The sequence below is a fragment of the Myxine glutinosa genome, chromosome 12, assembly GCF_964187855.1.
Source record: "Myxine glutinosa chromosome 12, kmMyxGlut1.1, whole genome shotgun sequence".
In the NCBI taxonomy this organism is placed as follows: Eukaryota; Metazoa; Chordata; class Myxini; order Myxiniformes; family Myxinidae; genus Myxine; species Myxine glutinosa.
Window position 1 is genome coordinate 15,146,446 of NC_136272.1, and position 19,763 is coordinate 15,166,208.

Sequence of the window (19,763 nt, forward strand, 5' to 3'; positions counted from 1 at the left end):
ACTCACCTACTCTTCGGGAAGGACACCGTGGGATGTTTAACGTCCACCAACTAATGCTGGCAAACGGGATGCCAGTTTAATGTCCATCCGAGGGACGGCGCACACACATTGATGAATCACCCTGCCTGTGAACCACCAGGATGGCAGTTCATAGCGGGGTCATGACTTGAATCCAAGCCAAACAGCTTAGAGGTGAGTATGCGTACCTTTCGGCCATCCTGCCCACCCAAATAATGCTCTATATATAAAATACTAGCGGGGTCACCCGTGGGAATCCCACGGGCATGGATGTGTGTGACATTTCGACATATTGAGTTATATGCTGCACATTCATTTTTACAAAATGGTTACTGGCAAGTCATCAGATCCAGAAATGGTGTGATGAACACAATTTATTTATTTCACATAATATGTGACCCCTCACTCCTCTCCACCTGACACTCTCCTGCCTCCACCTGACACTCTCCTGTCTCCACCTGACACTCTCCTCTCTCCACCCAGCACTCCTCTCTCCACCCAGCACTCCTCTCCTCTCCAAACCCTCACATCCCTCTCCTTTCCAATCCCTCACCTCTCCAATCCCTCACACTCCTCTCCTCTCCAATCCTTCACACGCCTCTCCAATCGCGCCTCACACTCCTCTCCAATCGCGCCTCACACTCCTCTCCAATCGCGCCTCACACTCCTCTCCAATCGTGCCTCACACTCCTCTCCAATCGTGCCTCACACTCCCCTCCAATCACTCCTCTCCAATCGTGCCTCACACTCCTCTCCAATCGCGCCTCACACTCCTCTCCAATCATGCCTCACACTCCTCTCCAATCGCGCCTCACACTCCTCTCCAATCGCGCCTCACTCGCCTCTCCAATCGGCTTTCCCCGTCTCGTTTCTCTCCTTTTTCTCCCGTCTCGTTCTTTTTCTTGCTCCAAATCGGCCCGTCGGAATCGGAAATCGGCCCGTCTTGCTTTTGTGCTTGTGCGTAAATAAATTGTGTTCATGACACCATTTCTGGTGTTGGGCTAGCGGCTAGGGTGCCGGCTTAGGATCCTGGGTTCGAATCTCGGTCGATCGCCGAATTAATGCCAGGGGGGTTGACTCAGCCTGTCATCCTTCCGAGGTCGGCTAATTGAGTACCAGTTCACTGGTAATTCCCTGTTTGTCGTTGAAGGCGGCAAAAAGGGTTGGCGTCAGGAAGGGCATCCGGCCGTAAAACATTGCTTCAAAAAGGGGACAAAAAAACAACAACTACCACGGTCCCCGAAAAGGCAAACCCCCGCTTTGCGGGGAAAAATGGCCTCTAAACGGTGGTTTTTACACCATTTCTGGATCTGATGACTTGCCAGTAACCATTTTGTAAAAAGAATGTGCAGCATCTAACTCAATATGTCGAAATGTCACACACATCCATGCCCGAGGGATTCCCACGGGTGACCCCGCAAGTTTGCATTGACGTTCGTCGATGGACTCGTTCTCCCGTCTCATTCGTTTTCTGGCTGCATCCTGTTCAAGTCTGCATTGACGTTCGACGACGGACTCGTTCGCCCTTCTCATTCGTTTTCTTGCTGCATCCTGTTCAGGGCTGCGTTCTTCATCCATTTTGGAAATGGAAGTTTCCACGCACCGCATGAATTGTCACGATCCTCAATAGGAAGTGTCTCATAATTATCAAATGACAAATAGCAAGTAAATTACATTGTGAAAATTTAATATTTCAAATAGACCTATTTAAAGTGTATGCGCAAATAACTAATAAATAAAAAAACGAAGAAATATGTCTCGGTAATTTCCTGAACTCGGTAATTTCTCGGTAATTTTACTTCCGGCTAAAAATGTTGAATGAAATAAAAACGAAGAAATATATTGTTGCGAATATGGAATTTGACCTCCATATCCGCTTGTAAATATTCCCCTATCTTCTCCGATACTCCCCAACTCTCCCCTTACCCCATTCCCTAGTCCCATTGTCTGTAAACAACACCCATTAGAGCCGATCTTCCCCTTCATTCCCCCATTAAATGTCGTGCCCAGGTCCCCCGCACCACACGTAGACCATTATAGGACATCTTGCTAGTTATTCTTAATCTATGTCAGTTAAGGACTTGTTTCCATTAATTATGACTCTTCGTTGCACCAGAATGTGATGATATGGCACCAGTAGGAGTTTAGGACCTTCCCATACCTCCCCGCATCTCTTCCCATCATCTCAAGCTCCAACAACAACCACAACAACAGCGGCTTTGCGTCCTCACTCCGGCTCGGTTGGCCGCCATTGAACATGTGCTCGACGGGGTTACCCAGAAGGGGGCTCCCTGTCGGCCCCTCGTCAAGGGCGGAGCCGGTAACCCCCGCACCCAATGAGAAGCCATGGGCCGATGCCATATGGGGCGGAGCTAACGAGCGAGGGCGTGACTCCCCGCCGGATATACGCGGCCCCGCGCCGGACGTGACGTCAGATGCGCCCCCGAGCTTGGAAGGACAAGACGCCACCCTCCCGAGCGCTGAGCGACCTCCCCGGCATCTCCACCAAAGTCGCGACCCACGAGCGCTGAGCGACCTCCCCGCATCTGCTGGACACCACCGTACGTGATTCTGTCCCGGAGCCAGGTGCACCTGAGCCATCGACTGCCGCTTTCCTTGCCATCAAATCCCGTGTGAGTCAGCGTTGTCCCGTTTATCTGTGGTCTGTCTAGGGTTAATATAAGGTTGTGTCTAAGTGCCCACCTTCCTATGTTTCCCTCTTGTCCCTGTAATCTAACCTTTTCCGCCTTAATATAACCTCCTCCGGAGGTCTTGAGAACTGAACCCCTGGTGTCGTATTGTGTCATTATAACCCAGCCGGGTGTCTTCTCTTTCCTATTGAGCCAGCATAGCGCGGCTTCGTCGACGTTCGAGTACAATCGGGTAACTTGTACGGATACGGCGGCCATCCCGCTCGGCCCACCATACCATCAAAGTCGTATCTGTAACAATTGGTGTCGGGAGTGAGATTCGAGGCCCGACCAAATTTTGAAGAAAAAAAAAAAAACGAATAGAGGAAAAAAAAAAAATTTGGTCAAAATTTGGAGCGGCCGAAATTTGTTTTGTTTTACGAAACTCGAATTTTGCAAGTCGCGCTATGGCGGATCAAGACGGCTGGGGTCCGGTAGGGGAGAGTGAGGTAGGGTCGATCCAGGACCAAAATGAGGGACGTGAGGAGAGCGAAACAGCGAGGGTAGCAGGCGCGCAAAATGGCGCCTCGCTGGTCACCGCGCCGGCGACCGTGACAGCGCCCCTGGTGGATCCGAACCTTTTCCTCCTGCAAATGGGGGCCCTTATGGACAGGCTAGAAGCCAAAATGGGACAAATGGGGAACCGGATGGATGCTCAGGGTGAGCGATTGGAGGGCCAAATGGGGGTAATAAGGGACGAAGCGAGGGCTCAGAGTGAGCAAATGGGGGTAATGAGGGACGAAGCGAGGGGTACCAGTGAGGGGTTAGACAATAATTTTGAGGGATTAGACATGAAATTTGGGAAATTAGACGATAGATTAGGGGAAATACAGGAGGGGTTAACGGGGGTAGAAAACAGAATGGCCGCTCAAGAGAATCAAATGGAAGGGATGCAAAAAGGGTTAGAGGGGTTAGAAAACACCATGGAAGGCAAATTGAGGGACATGAGGGACCAAGCGGAAAGGGAAGTTAACCAAATGGGGCAGCAGATAGAGGGGGTCAGAATGGGGGTAGAAACCAAACTGGATGCTCACAGGGAGGAAATGGAGCAGATGAGGGTGGCATCTGGGCAGGAGATGCAAGTGATGGGAGAGGAGATCAGAAAAGGAGTGAGTGAGGAGGTCGGAGGAGTGCGCGAGGAGGTGAGGCACTGTAAGGAGCGCATGGAGAAAGAGGTGAGAAAGGGGACTGTAAAATTGCAAGGTGGTATAGAGGAGTTGACGCTGGGAGTAGAACAACTGACAGTGGGACAAAAGGAGTTGGGGGACCAGGTAAAGAAGAACACAGCGGTAATAGAGGGTTTAAAATCGACACAGAAGGAGATGAAAAAGGACGTAGGGGTAATTAAAAAAGAGTGTCAGACGGTACATGAGGACCTGACGAGGAAAATGGACAAGGTGGTAGAGGTAATGGAGGTTAAAGAGCGGGAGGTGCGGGAGCACATAGAAAAAAATAAAGTGGAGTTAGAGGAAGAACTTAAAGGGGCGCACGAAGAGATGAAGGAGATGAAGCAAAAATTAGAAGAAGTGGAAGAAGGGGTGAGCGAAATTAAAAAGCGACGGAGAGAGGATAAGAAAGAGATAAAAGAGGAGGTAAAAGAATTGGTCCAGAGTCTGTGTTCGGATCGTGATGATGTGCTCATTAACCGGATGAGGGATTCGCAGGTGATGGAGGAGAAGCGAAGAGAAAGAGGACCCGGTGTAAGTGGTGACCAATATGGTCGTGCGTATGATGCGCCAGGTGATTTAATAAGCTTGGGGGTCGAGATAGACCCGGATGTTCGTGAGAGGCCAAGAGTGAGGTGTATGGCTGGTCCGGAGGGTATGGAACGAGAGGTGCGAGGTGTGGGTGAGCAAGGTTGTGGTGGTGGTGGTATGGAATGGGTAGCGGGTTGCGGAGGTGTGACCCATGCATCGACACCAACAGGGGTAGTTGTTGGAGGGACCGGGGAGGCACGAGAGCCCCTTGGGGGTAGTGTACTGTGGGGGCCCGGCCGGTTCGGCCCCGCGCTGACCCCGCAAGGGGCGACGCACGGGGTCCGGCAGGCGGGCAACGACTCACATACGAGGTGGTCCCACAAGGTCCCACTCGCGCCGTATGACGGCAAGAGTGATCTACGCGCGTACCTGGCGCAGTTCGACTGTGTGTGTAAGGGCAACGGTTGGGGTGAGGACGAAGGTGGAGTACACCTGGTGGCCGCATTGCGCGGCGCGGCGGCGGAGGTGCTGACGGCATTACCAGCGGGTGCTCTCACCCTGCCAGCCCTCCGCGACGCCCTAATTAATCGATTCGGCATAGAACAGCAGAGCGAGCTTGTTAAAGCTCAGCTCGCGCTGCGAAAACGCAAGCCCCAGGAAGCCATCGGGGAACTTGCCCACGACATTCGCCGCGCAGTGGGGATCGCACATGCTAGCATGGCAGCGGATTCCCGGGAAAGCCTGGCGCTGGACCATTTTATCCAGGCCCTCCCGGATATTGAGCTCCGGCAACAGCTCGCCATGTGGCGCCCGCAGACTCTGAGCCAGGCGGCTGACGCTGCGGCCCGTTGGGAAGCAGCGAGGCCCCTAGCCCGAGGGGGCGAGCGTCTCGCAATGGCGGTCCGCCAGGTGGGACCCCCGATGGAGGGCGGACCCCTTAGGGGACCCGCCCCCGACGTGGGTCCTGACCTGGCGGGCATGGTCCGGAGGCTGGTGGACCAGCGCCTGGCGGGACCTGGACCATGGCAGGCGGCCCCGGAGGTGGCCCGCGGTGGACCACGAGCGGGTAATCCAATTCGGACCTACAGGGGGGGGAATTTGGAATTCCGGAGGCAAGCACCTTATCAGGTGAGGTGCTATACCTGCAACCGCCTGGGTCACCTGGCGCGGCACTGTCGAAACGCGCGCCGGGATGATCCCCGGCAGTTGAGGTCCTCAACTCCGCCCAGGGGGGAGCGGGTTAGCCGACCCCAGACACCCCCCCGCCAGACCCCGGGAAACTAGAAGGTGTCGGGCACGTAGGGCGGTGTTCGGCAGCAGAGGATGGAGGAGAGCCCTCATTGACGCGACAGGTCATTTATTGTGGCCAAATTGGAACCGGTAGCCTGACAATTAGATGCAAAATTGCCGGCGTGGGGGTAGACGCCGTAGTGGACACAGGAGCTAGCGCCACGATCATCAGCCCTGTGGTCCTTGATTCGAGCGCAGGTGGCTGGGATAAGATCCAGCGCCTGCAAAATTATAGTTTGCAGCTTGCTACCGGGGTAACGGCCCCGATCATAGGGCGTGGTTCTGTGACCCTCAAGTTAGGGTCGGTAAGGAGGGAGATAGATGTTTGGGTGGCGGAGGTGTGCGACCCATGTTTAATAGGGTTGGACCTGTTGACTGCCAGCGGTTGTAAAATCGACTTGTGCCGGGGGATCCTGCAGGTGGGAGTAGAAGAGCTGCCGTTAGGGGGAGTGAGCACGGCCGAGAGAGCGGAGCTGGAGGCTTCCGAGGCCGTGACCATCCCCCCAAGGGCCGAGGCGATAGTGCCGGCCCGGTGGGCAGCTCGCCCAACATGGCAGGAGTCCTGCGGCCTGGTCGAACCGGTGGCAGCGCAGTCCATACCGGGTTTAATCGTGGGCCGCACCCTTGTAAAAACGGACGGACCGGTAGTGGCCGTCCGAGTAGTAAATGTGAGTACAGAACCACGCACTATAGTAAGGGGCACGAGGGTAGCTGGCTGCACCCCAGTTGAGGAAGTCGCGACAGTGAGGGGCGAGAACGTCCAGCCGAGCCGACCCCGGGGGGAGCCTTCAATAACAAGTAGGAATTGGCCCGATCCCATTTGCGAGATGGTAAATCGTAGTAGCGTAGAGTTGGGAGGTACCCAGAGGGAGGCCTTACACAAACTGGTTGGGTCCCATTTGGACCTCTTCTCCCTGTCCACCGAGGATATTGGACGTACGGGCCTGGTGAAACATCAGATCCACACCGGTGAGGCCCGGCCTATTCGTCAGGCCGCCCGACGGCTCCCTTGGAGCAAGAGGGCGGAAGCTGACGAGCAGGTTGCAAAAATGCTCGACGCAGGTGTGATCGAGCCCTCGGGAAGTCCTTGGATGTCACCTGTTGTGCTGGTCAAAAAGAAGGATGGGACCACGCGGTTCTGCGTGGACTATCGCCAGCTAAACAACGTGACACTCAAGGACTCATATCCCCTGCCAAGGATTGATGACACCCTCGATGCCGTTGCGGGCTCAAATTGGTTCACAACTTTGGACCTCAAGAGTGGGTATTGGCAGGTGGAGATGGATATGGCAGGGAAGGAGAAAACGGCATTTTCCACAGGTAAGGGACTGTATCAGTTTACTGTGATGCCGTTTGGTTTGTGTAACGCCCCCGCCACCTTTGAGAGATTGATGGAGCAGGTACTAGGCGGCATGCCATGGCAATCATGCCTGGTGTACCTGGATGACGTCCTGGTACATGCCCAAACGTTCCCCCAGGCACTAGCTAATTTGGACCAGGTGTTCGGGTGCCTCAGACAGGCAGGGTTGAAGCTGAACCCGAGTAAGTGCACTTTGTTTGCAAGAGAGGTGGCCTATCTAGGTCACGTGATTGGCCGCGAGGGGGTAAAAACAGACCCAGACAAAATTAAAGCGGTAGAGGAGTGGCCCGCACCACGTACCATCAAAGAGGTGCGGGGATTTTTGGGACTCTGCTCCTACTACCGGCGCTTTGTGGCGAAATTTGCGGAGTTGGCCCGTCCCCTCCACCGGCTTACGGAGAAGGGGACGCGATTTAATTGGACACGGGAGTGCCACGAGGCCTTCCAAAAATTGAAGGGGTGTCTAACATCCGCACCCCTTCTAGCTTACCCCACTAGTGACGGGACATTTACCCTGGACACGGATGCGAGCCAGGAAGGATTGGGCGCAGTTTTGTCTCAGACACAGGAGGGCGTGGAGAGAGTGATTGGTTATTATAGTCGGGCCTTAAGTAGGCCCGAGAGAAATTATTGCGTCACTCGCAAAGAGTTATTGGCTATGCTGGCTGCCATGAACCATTTCCACCCGTACTTGTACGGGCGGAAATTTTTGGTTAGAACTGACCATTCCTCCTTGCAATGGCTCCTTCGGTTCAAGGAACCGGAGGGCCAAATTGCAAGGTGGTTGGAAAAGTTGCAGCAGTACGATTTTGATGTGGCCCATAGGGCCGGGAAGGCCCATGGTAATGCGGACGCACTCTCTCGGCGTCCTTGTCTGGGGGAAAACTGTAAATTTTGTGCGAGACACGAGGAGAGGGAGCAATTGGGCGATTCCGCCCCGATTCTCGTCGTCCGGGCAACCCGGGTGAGAGGGCCAATTTTGCCACTAACCGCGGACGAGGAATTTGGAGAGTTGGCTTGGAGCACGGCCCAGCAGGAGGATCCTGTTCTGGGGCCGGTGTTCCAATGGGTCAAATTGGGGCAAAGACCAAAGGGGGAAGAGGTCACCCCCCTCGGGGCGCAGACAAAGGCATATTGGGCTCAGTGGCAGACCCTGGAATTGAAAGGCAACATCTTGTATCGCAAGTGGGTGGAGGTTCCCTCTGATCGAACTTCCTGGCTGGTGATAGTCCCTGACAAATTCAAGAACGTCATATTGCAACAGGTGCATGGTACCCGCTCCGGCGGCCATTTGGGCAGGACAAAGACAATATCTCGGGTCCGCCGGAGGTTCTATTGGGTGAATATGGGGCGCGACATACAGGACTGGTGTCGGAGATGCGACGCCTGTTCTGCCAAAAAGGGACCAGCACGGAGGATGAGGGCCCCCCTTCAATTACATCAGGTGGGGGCCCCCCTTGAGCGGGTGGCTATGGATATTCTAGGACCGCTGCCCCGCACCCGCCAAGGTAATAAGTATATCCTCGTTGTGATGGACTACTTCACCAAGTGGCCGGAGGCCTACGCCCTCCCCAACCAAGAAGCAGGGGTGGTAGCGCAGGCCTTCGTGGAAGGATTTGTGTGCCGGCATGGGATTCCACAGGAGTTGCACACCGACCAGGGACGAAATTTTGAGAGCAAATTGCTAAAAGATGTGTGCAGTCTCCTGTCAATTCGGAAAACCAGAACAACGCCTTTAAGACCTCAATCTGACGGGATGGTGGAAAGATTCAATCGAACTCTAATCCAACAACTGGCACTGTTCACCACCACCCGTCAGGATGACTGGGACGAACATCTCCCTTATTTGCTTATGGCCTACCGGACCAGCCAGCACGGGGCCACCGCATGCAGTCCAGCGTTGCTTATGTATGGGCGGGAGTTACGGGCTCCCGCCGACTTGCTATGCGGTCCCGTGCCAGACACAGTGGTTAACCCGCCGAGGGAGGGGTACGCACGTCACCTAGAGGAAGGCATGGAGCTAGTCCATGCCTTCGCCCGCCGCCAACTCCATCTGGCGGGGGAAAAGATGAAGCGCAGGTACGACGACCGGAGCCAGGGGAGTCAATACGCTCCGGGGACGAAGATTTGGTTCTTTAATCCCCGGAGGCGGAAGGGAAGGTGCCCAAAACTCACCTCCCCCTGGCAAGGCCCAGGAGTCGTCCTGTCGCAAATCTGTGACGTGGTCTTTAAGATCAAAATGGGGCCACGAGCCCTCCCTCGGATCGTCCACGCCGACCGGATAAGACCTTACACCGGCGAGCAGGCGCCCCCGTGGATTGCCTCGGCTTTAGATGCCGAGGCGGGACCCAGTACCTCTGAATAAGGGGGGCTTATTAGTGCCAGAGAGAGGACTGGGGGATTGAGGAGCGATAGGCCCGGTGGGAGAGGGTGGCATCCCTGCCACCTTTCCCATGAGGGGGGCAAAGGAGCAATAGCTTATGGGGTGTATGGCAGTGAAAACTAGCCCGGGTGGGTTAGGATATTGTGTGTAGGGATCTAGAAGATGACATTAGGTAACGCTAAGATTAGTTAGTGACTGATACCTGTAGTGGGGACGCAGGTAGATTAGTATGGATGATAATGACGAGGGAGCGCAATAGTTTAAAGGGACGACTAGGAAGCGCAAGTTTCAGAAGGGAGTAGTTAGCTGAGATGATGCTGTGTGTGTGAGGATTGAACAAGTGTGATTGCACAGGTGTGCAACTGGACAGGTGTGTGGAGCCGTGTATGAGTAGTGAGTGTGTGGATCAGCGCGAATGCGCTTGGGGAGAGAAGGGTGCAGGTGGCACCAGGTGTGAGAGCACAGGTGTGCAGGTACAGGTGTGTGGAGAGAGTTGGAGTGAGTGGTACGGAGTGGTGTGCATGGTGCGAAGGTGTGGATGGGGGAAGAGTGGACCCCTTTCACGAGCACCCGGGGCGGGTAGTGTAAGTGTTAGGTAGAGGGTGCAGGTAAATTGTGGTTGGATATTGGCATTTGTGGTGCGGTTGCAGAATGGTGTTGTGAATGGGTGCATTAGTGTTGTGGAAATGGCTGGGCGTGTAGCCTGTTAGTGTGTGTAGTTGGTTGGGCACTCCACCACTGTGAGGATGTCGGCCAGGTGAGGCCGCAGGTGGGCTCTGGGAGCCGGTAGTTGTGAGTGGGTGCCTGAGGATCCCGGGTGTGGATCGGGCAGCCCAGTGCCAGAGAGGGCACGGAGTGGGGAGAGAGCCAGAGGGCCTTCCCCTGGTAGTTAGGTTAGGGTAAGGAGCAGGTAAGCTCGGTGGCAACTGCAGTGGTGGAGGTGTGCAGGTGGGTAGACCCGCTGGGAGAGGTACACGTCGCAGCCCAGAAATTGTGCGAGGGCACCGGGAGATGAATCGGGGGGAGTGAGACCCCAAATTGAAGAGCACCACAGTTTGGCCAATGGGAATTGGTTTTTTAGAACCCATAGTGTAAGAGGGCCAATGGTTTGGCCGGAGAAAGACCCCGGGTAGTGTAAAGTTGTTAAAGTCATTTAGGAGATAGTTAGGATTGATGAACCTGTCGCACCATACGCAACCACTTACCTGTGGTGATGATGATGACTCCACACCTGTGTTTCCTTTGTTTGTTGCAGGAGATGAATTGCTGTGTGGGTTGGTGAGACGCATCACGACGTGGATGAGACATTGGGGTGATTCCATCTCTCCCTCCTTAGGAGGGACTGATGATGAGTTGGAGATGGCAAATTATGATGTTGAGTTGAAAATGGCAAATTTTGATGTGAGTTGAAAATGGCAAATTTGATTGGTTAGGAGGGAGAGAAGACGAATTTGGTATATGGGAGGAACGGGGAAGACAGTAGGGATGTTTGTTGATTTGTAAAGTAGATGTTTATGAGTAGGGTTGTGTTTTGTGGATGCAGTAAGGGGTAAGGGAGGGGCCATGTAGGTTACCTGGTGGGGGGGGGCGTACGATAGGAACGTACCTGTCTCACCTGGTTCCCATGTGCCCCCAGTGTGCATTACCTTATATTGCGTGCACTTTTGCGCCCTTACCACCTTACTCACTTGTTTCTTCTTTTGTCTCCCACCTCCGAGGATCTGGCTTTGGGGTAGAGAGAGAGGAGAGAGAGGTGCTGGCTACGCAGTTGTGGGCCTGCACTTTCGCTGTTGGCTGTCTGGATCGATACACCATATGGACCGCAATGTTTGTGGCCACCCACAATGGACCGCAGCTCTTTTGCGGCCAAGCACCACCCGGGGATGGACCTATGGGTCAACGTGGCACCTATGCCATACAGGTGAACCACTTTTAGTTAAACACCAAGTGCACCACAAGAAGAGCAAGAGACACCTGCAGGGTTAGGGGTTGTCGAATTTATTTTTATTCCAATGAACAATGGTGACTGCACCGATTGGTGGTGGGGTGGTGCTTTTGATGCTGGGAAAGGGTGCTCTGCACGTTATTAAAGGCCGTCGGCCACAGAGCACTCGTGGGTTGGTGTATCGATGTTGGCAAGCGCTCTCTCTCTATGCATAACATCTGCATGTGTTCCTCCAAAAACAGGTCCTGGATCGTAGTGTAAATAGCAGCGTAGTCTTGTAAATAATGCTCCCTACCGGCTGTATGTTTAGTTTGAGAATTCTTTCCGGATTCGGTTATCCTGTGGGTGTGTTTCTGTGAGGAGAAGGGTGCAACGTCGCAGGGGGACATATTTACTCATTTGTGAATATCTGTAAAACTGTCGCACTCAGGGTAGAGTTAATAGTAGAGGGAACTACATTGCGTGCCACACTAAAGTAGGTAAAAATTTATCGGGTCGGGACGCCCCGAGGGTAGAGAAGGGTGCAATGTTGCGAATATGGAATTTGACCTCCATATCCGCTTGTAAATATTCCCCTATCTTCTCCGATACTCCCCAACTCTCCCCTTACCCCATTCCCTAGTCCCATTGTCTGTAAACAACACCCATTAGAGCCGATCTTCCCCTTCATTCCCCCATTAAATGTCGTGCCCAGGTCCCCCGCACCACACGTAGACCATTATAGGACATCTTGCTAGTTATTCTTAATCTATGTCAGTTAAGGACTTGTTTCCATTAATTATGACTCTTCGTTGCACCAGAATGTGATGATATGGCACCAGTAGGAGTTTAGGACCTTCCCATACCTCCCCGCATCTCTTCCCATCATCTCAAGCTCCAACAACAACCACAACAACAGCGGCTTTGCGTCCTCACTCCGGCTCGGTTGGCCGCCATTGAACATGTGCTCGACGGGGTTACCCAGAAGGGGGCTCCCTGTCGGCCCCTCGTCAAGGGCGGAGCCGGTAACCCCCGCACCCAATGAGAAGCCATGGGCCGATGCCATATGGGGCGGAGCTAACGAGCGAGGGCGTGACTCCCCGCCGGATATACGCGGCCCCGCGCCGGACGTGACGTCAGATGCGCCCCCGAGCTTGGAAGGACAAGACGCCACCCTCCCGAGCGCTGAGCGACCTCCCCGGCATCTCCACCAAAGTCGCGACCCACGAGCGCTGAGCGACCTCCCCGCATCTGCTGGACACCACCGTACGTGATTCTGTCCCGGAGCCAGGTGCACCTGAGCCATCGACTGCCGCTTTCCTTGCCATCAAATCCCGTGTGAGTCAGCGTTGTCCCGTTTATCTGTGGTCTGTCTAGGGTTAATATAAGGTTGTGTCTAAGTGCCCACCTTCCTATGTTTCCCTCTTGTCCCTGTAATCTAACCTTTTCCGCCTTAATATAACCTCCTCCGGAGGTCTTGAGAACTGAACCCCTGGTGTCGTATTGTGTCATTATAACCCAGCCGGGTGTCTTCTCTTTCCTATTGAGCCAGCATAGCGCGGCTTCGTCGACGTTCGAGTACAATCGGGTAACTTGTACGGATACGGCGGCCATCCCGCTCGGCCCACCATACCATCAAAGTCGTATCTGTAACAATATGTCGTTTTGTGACGACTGTCATCAAAGGTAAACGGTGAATTCACTCGGTTTATTCGGTTCGGCTCGGTTTAAAGAAAAAGCGATAATGTCGAAATGTTGACGTCTGTGTCATGTTGGGCGGTGTATGATACTTGTTGGCTGTTGGGCGGTGATATGGTGTATTTTTAAAAATATATCTCTGCGTTTTCCCGCGTTGCTGACACCGAGTCTAAAACCATGATGGTGAGTTATATTGGAGATAAAGGCGTGAGAGAGACTCAATGGCCTTGAAGTTACAGGCATTTGAGAATTCATTTCGTTCTATAAACGGCAACTTTCATCGGATTTTCTTCTCGTTTTTTTTCAACCGAGTCTAAAACTATGTTAGCGACTGTGAAAAATGAAATGATATATCGAATTTAAAATAGATATCGACACATTGCCGTCGGTGTCATGTTGGGCGGTGTATGATACACCATGACGCGATTTTAAAAAATATATCTCTGCATTTTCCCGCGTGTGTGGAATGTTTGTGGAAAATTAAAGATTTCAAATAAACCTATTTAAAGTGTATGCGCACATAACTAATAAAAAAAACGAAGAAATATCTCGGTAATTTCCTGAAACATATTTTACTTCCGGCTAATATGTTGAATGAAATAAAAACGAAGAAATATATGTCGGCATCATTGTTGACGTTTTTGTGACGACTATCATCAAACGAAATAGTAATATATCATAACGGAAAAGCAAAAGCGAATTTTTAATATATATCGACACATTGCCGGCGGTGTCATGTTGGGCGGTGTATGATACACCATGACGCGATTTTAAAAAATATATCTCTGCATTTTCCCGCGTGTGTGGATTGTTCTCAATTATTGCTGACACCGAGTCTAAAAGTAAAACCATCGATAAAAATGAAATCATATGGTGAGTTAGATTGGAGATAAAGGCGTGAGAGAGACTCAATGGCCTTGAAGTTACAGGCCTTTGAGAATTCATTTCGTTCTATAAACGGCAACTTTCATCGGATTTTCTTCCCGTTTTTTTTCAACCGAGTCAAAAACTATGTTAGCGACTGTGAAAAATGAAATGATTTATCGAATTTGATTTGAAATAAAACTGGGGGAGAGCAAGACACCACGGGCCTACAAAACAGGACTCAAAGCTATGCGAGTTAATAAAATGGTGGATATTTGTTTATAGCCACTCCCAGAATGGGTGGAGCTATGGGTGGAGCTACTCTGCAAACCGAGTAAGCCACACCCCGGACAGACACCCAACAGATAGACAGACAGACAGACAGACAGAATCATCTACGGCTATTATAATATAGATTGTTACGTTTAAGGGGGGGGGGGGTAGGCAGTGCAATACCTTAGTCCAGGTAGAATTGTATAGTATAGTGTGCTCCGAATGTCGCAATGAAGAAGAAACCCCCCCCCCATGTACAAGAGTAGGGATTCCATTAGACCGGATGTCGTGCAAGTGTATCTTTTTTCCCCATGACAAGGGGTAGGGTTATGTTAATTAGTTAGGGATTAATGGTAAATTCCCTGTATGTAAATTGCCTCTGCAATTTATCTTACGTTCCTTATAACACGACACACACACTACCAGCAAGCAATCGGCGCGCAATAACATTAAATAAAGTAACCGGAACCAAGACATTGAACAATACCGCTGGCGCTGCCAGCCGCCACATCGTAACGCCAAGTAGGCAGGTCCGTGAGGCCATGCCCTGAGGAGTGGTGATTGGTTCAAGCAAGGACTGCTGAGATGGGACTCTCATATTGGAGGACACGCAGACGTCATCTTATGACGTACGAGCCCATGGAACAAAAGGCTTGGGTTCCAGACATTTTGATCTTCTTGGTCCCGAGTTTACTGCAGACGGACGCAGGTCATGTTCTTGCTAGTCTTGTTCTGACTTTAATAGCGAACAGTTGGAGGTTTCATGGTCCCTGGCTTTCATCCTGTTGCAGTCGCATATATCTCTTGCGCTGGGTTCCCATTGTGCACAGTCACTTTTTCTTCTCTGGGTCCGGGGTTTTGACGATGAGCGGACACAGTTGTCCTCGCTCTTGGTTTCGACATTCGTGGCAAAAGGCGTTTGAAGTTCGTGGACTCAGGTGCTGTGTGGAGCGGACGACGAGGAAGGACCTCTGCCTCCTTGCTTTGTGCTCAGAGGCTGGGGTGAACGGACTGTGCGCTGAGGCCTGTGTTTCCCACGCATTGGCTGTGTGGCTTGGCCTGTGTTTCCCGCACACAGACTGCGTGTCGAGGCCTGTGACGACCCCGGACGATCAAAAGGACCAAAGCTAAGCCACAAACACTACTTTTTTGTTTTTACTTTCCTTTATTTTTATTTTTTGCATTTTTTAATTTTACTTTCTAACCACTGTGTTGTATTCGAGTCTGTGTGGGGAGCGCTCCATTTGGGATATTAGTTTTATCGTGCATTTACTTTATAAAACAATTTTATTGCACATTTTAATTCCGTGTCGGGTTGAGTTGATTACCAGGTTTGAACACGTCCAGTGGGGTCAGTGCAGGCAAGAGCTTGCTGTAGGCATTTTGATTGGTTTGTGGTAAGAGTGTCGGTACCCTTCGCTGCCTCATCCCCCGCACGTATTAACTCCGCAATCGTTGAATTGAACACCTCGGAGTGTAAAGCTCGTTCGTCTATCCGTCCCCAGGGGTGTTCACGCCGGGAACACAACAATATGAAACGTTAATTGTGAACATTAACTGATCATGGTGCAGTGCAAGAACAGAAATGATGAAGTTCTAACCAAAGATAATGGCACATTGTGCACTTCTGCAATTACCTGCAGTTTTACTGGAAGCAATGAAAAATTAAGAGAACCACATAAGGACTGAAATACAGTCGTTCAATGAAGAATGGTTTGATTCAAACATCTTTCTATTAACAGTTTGGATTTGTCAAAAGAGAAATAAAAGTTGCACGCAACTAGCAATGCTTCCACGCAGAGACAACTTCAAATTCAGCATTTTGGAAACAAACATGACTATAAACCTACATAAGCCTGTTATTCTTGTCAAAATACAGTAAATCGCTGATTCACCTTGAGTCTATTTGCGTAGTTTCAATAGAACGTCGTCGACTTATTATGGGATAATAGTCTATTAAAGTCGCGCTCGTCTGACAGTTTCCCTCTAAATTTTAAGTACAGTACAGTACAGTAGCGTGTCATCTGCCAGTGTGGAAGTGACATCATGTCACCCACTGGTGGAAAACAGACAAGCGCTAAGTGGATGCACATCACTTTATCTCCCAATCTCACGCATTTCACTCTGTGGTGAAGGTTACTTAAATATGTACTTAAGGATGTGTAATATGTACTTAAGTGATGGTTAAGTTAAGGTAGAGTGACCAAAACTTTTTCTTGGCAATGCATCCCCCCAATTATAACACTATATATAAAGGGAAATTGTACAACGTCGCAGTTTTTAGGAAAAGCATCCACAACGTATATCAGCGACTTGCTGTAGGCATTTGCGCCTCGGTTGCTATGGATGCCATAACAGATGCCAAGGAAGGATTTGCGGAATATGGTCACAAAGGTTCAAAGAGTGATTGCTATGGCATATCACCTATGGAGACCACTTTCTTCCATTAACTTCCTGATGCCGAAAAACGGTAAGTTTTGATTTGTTTGTGGCAGGCGTTTGATTTAATGGGGATTTTTTTTTTTTTAAGTTTGAAGATGTCAAAGTTCCTTCCAATTAGTCGGCTTTGTTGCAGGGTATGCAGTAGATCTCGACTTGTAACAACCCTGTGAAGTTAAATTTATCCACAGCACCTCAGAGGGGGGAAAACGTCTTGAAATATGGAGGGATGTTTCATCGACATTGTTTATGCAGTTTCAGAGAAGAAAGCAAATGTCTATTTTGGGAGGTCAAACCTGGACCCACTTTGACCCCTCCATCCCAACACCCTCTCCCCTTCCCCGTAGAACTCCTTAGACCGATGTTTTTAATGTAGTGAACAATTTTTAGTTCATCACAGGTGATGAAGGTTGTGGTCAAGTTTCATTGAAATCGTGTATTATGTATATGTAGTTTTGAAGAAGATCCAAGTGTCTACGCATTCAGTGACCGACACCACACGATGCTAATACCTCCCCTGAACTATGTTCCAGGTGAGCTAATAAGAGTAATCATACTAAACCTGAGCAATAACGATGAACGGCCTTCCAGCCAGACGAGTAAACGTTTGTTGGCAAGTACAAGCATCTGCGTCGACTGCGACAACTTGTGCCCCAAATCACAAAAGATCACCTTTGACATAAGAGCTCCCATACCAGAGATGAATCAGGTGACCATGTGATGAAAAGCCATTCGTGGCCTTGAGCATTTTGGGAGTCAAGACGATACAGCAGGTAGCACGGTTGATCATCCATCACGTTTGACAGAACAAACTTGTCATAGTCCACATCCCAAGACCCAATCGGGGTCTCACTCCCAGCAAGCACCAGCGACTCTAAAATAAGAAATGAAAAACTCTCGCTAAAAAAATATGGGAAATGTGTTACTGAAATTTTAATAGAAGAGATATTTGAATGTTCGTTTAAAAAAATCCGAAAGTTATTGTAGTAATACAGAAGCAGTCCCAAACACCACCCATAAACATCCCATTGAACCTTCATTTAAATTGAGTACTGCAAAACTGGAGGTTATTAAAAGTGACAAGAAGGTGATTTGTGTTCTACAATTTTAAAGTATTTCATTAAATTTAAATAATAATAATAATAAAAAAAGAAAAATTATAAATATATATGATTGTTAAAGTCGTATAAATAAATTTATTCTCTTTTTAACGCCATTTCCCGGTTTCTATCACAACACCTTATCTAACACATTACATTAGTTACTCGTACTTGTCGTGTGGGTCCATCATGACATCCTTAAAAACAGTAAGTTTCCTGTTTGGAATGATTTTCCATTCTGTTTGACTGCCAAGGAGGCAGACATTGTAAAATAAAATAAATAATGATCTCACTCCTGTCTGCGCATGTGCTGTCGGGACGAATTCAGAACCAAACTACTGCGAAACTGCAAGCTTCTCTTTATATTCATGTTCCGATTCGTGTTCAAAATATAACATTCGATTTAAACAAGTTGTTCCTCGGTCACAAACTCACAAGACAGGTAGTCCGGATTAACGAGGGTTGACTGTATACAAGTATGACTTCAATTATGCATAGTTAAATTTGTATCCATTTATGATTATCAATCCTGCAATCCTGCTAGCTCAAACCCTGGTGTTGGGCTAGCGGCTAGGGTGCCGGCTTAGGATCCCAGGATCCTGGGTTCGAATCCCGGTCGATCGCTGAATTAACGCCAGGGGGGTTGACTCAGCCTGTCATCCTTCCGAGGTCGGCTAATTGAGTACCAGTTCACTGGTAATTCCCTGTTTGTCGTTAAAGGCGGCAAAAAGGGTTGGCGTCAGGAAGGGCATCCGGCCGTAAAACATTGTTTCAAAAAGGGGACCAAAAAACAACAACAACCACGGTTCCCGAAAAAGGCCAACCCCCGCTTTGCGGGGGAAAATGGCCTCTAAAGGTGGTTATTTTATATTTTTTATAATCCTGCAACAAGGCAACAATTTATTATTATTGTTCGACAGGATGGTGCAGACCTACCTTTGAGTTGTTTAGTCTGGGTTAGATACCCGACCTGACGATAAACTGTCAGATTGGTGATTCACATGCAGGAAGTTGCAGCACAAAGTGCGCCGTCCCTCAGATATACATTAAGCTGGGTGTCCTGTCTGATAGCATTAGTTGGTGGAAGATGACGACTGTTTTTAAACCACATACGACTCTCGTGCTGAGGAAGCGAGTTATTTCTCGCACCCTCAATAAATTACAAACCCTCGTCACCTTCAGGAGAATGTCGACACCAACTATGAGGTTCTTCAAAGACTTCACCCACAAAAAAAAAAGAAAAAAAAAAAAAAAAAAAGGAAAATAACTTCACCCAAACTTCCAGGCTTTGTGAAAGGAAATGAGATTTCCTCCTGTTCGATTTGCTTTCCAGGAGGTAAAGGCAAGTTGTTTCAGGGCAACTGCCTCACCACAATATTCAGAGTACCATGGACGGGAGGAATGGTATGACAACTAGAGATAGAGATAGGGATGTTTTTTTTGTTTGTTTTTTTTGGATTTTTTGGATAGAGATAGGGATAGAGATAGAGATAGAGATATCAATTTACTTTGGAAGAATTCCCAGGAGGAGTTGATGTAAGAGGCAGTAGAGATGGAAGACCAGTCCAGATGATTGATGGCTGCTTGAAGACCGTGCCCGTCGGTCTGAGTGAAATGCCAGACTCGCCGACGCTGAGGAGGCTCTCTGAGAACGGCCAGAGAGAGATGTCCACTTTAACAAGCATATGGTCAGAAGAGCAGCAGACATTTGCTGGGACGTTTGTCATAACCAAGTCGAGAAGAGAAGATACTCCATTGATCGAGATCCAGGTCGGGAAATTGACAGATTGTGTCAGTCCCAATGAGTCGCAGAAGTCCTTTGCTGAGGTGCCATGGCTGGTGAGAGGAATCCACACCCAGCCAGCTGGCATGGTGACAGTTGAAGTCGCACATATGAGGAAGAGAGAGTTGGGATGAGTAGATAGAAGTTGGTCCATGTTATCAGACAGCGAAATGTAAATGGAGTCATCACTGTTTGGTGGACGGTACAGAACACATACATGAACAAAAGGCGGGAGCGAAGGGGA

The 19,763-nt window shown here is 50.1% G+C and overlaps 1 protein-coding gene across 1 annotated transcript in view; it reads right to left on the reverse strand.

Annotated features, from left to right (window-relative positions):
• Nucleotides 1-19,763, reverse strand: part of LOC137438185 (twinfilin-2) — a 37,486-nt gene that overhangs the window by 15,946 nt on the left and 1,777 nt on the right. Inside the window, exon 3 of the mRNA XM_068133211.2 lies at nucleotides 17,332-17,510. Coding sequence (XP_067989312.2) covers nucleotides 17,332-17,510 — 179 coding nt within the window. The remainder of the gene's footprint in view (nucleotides 1-17,331; nucleotides 17,511-19,763) is intronic.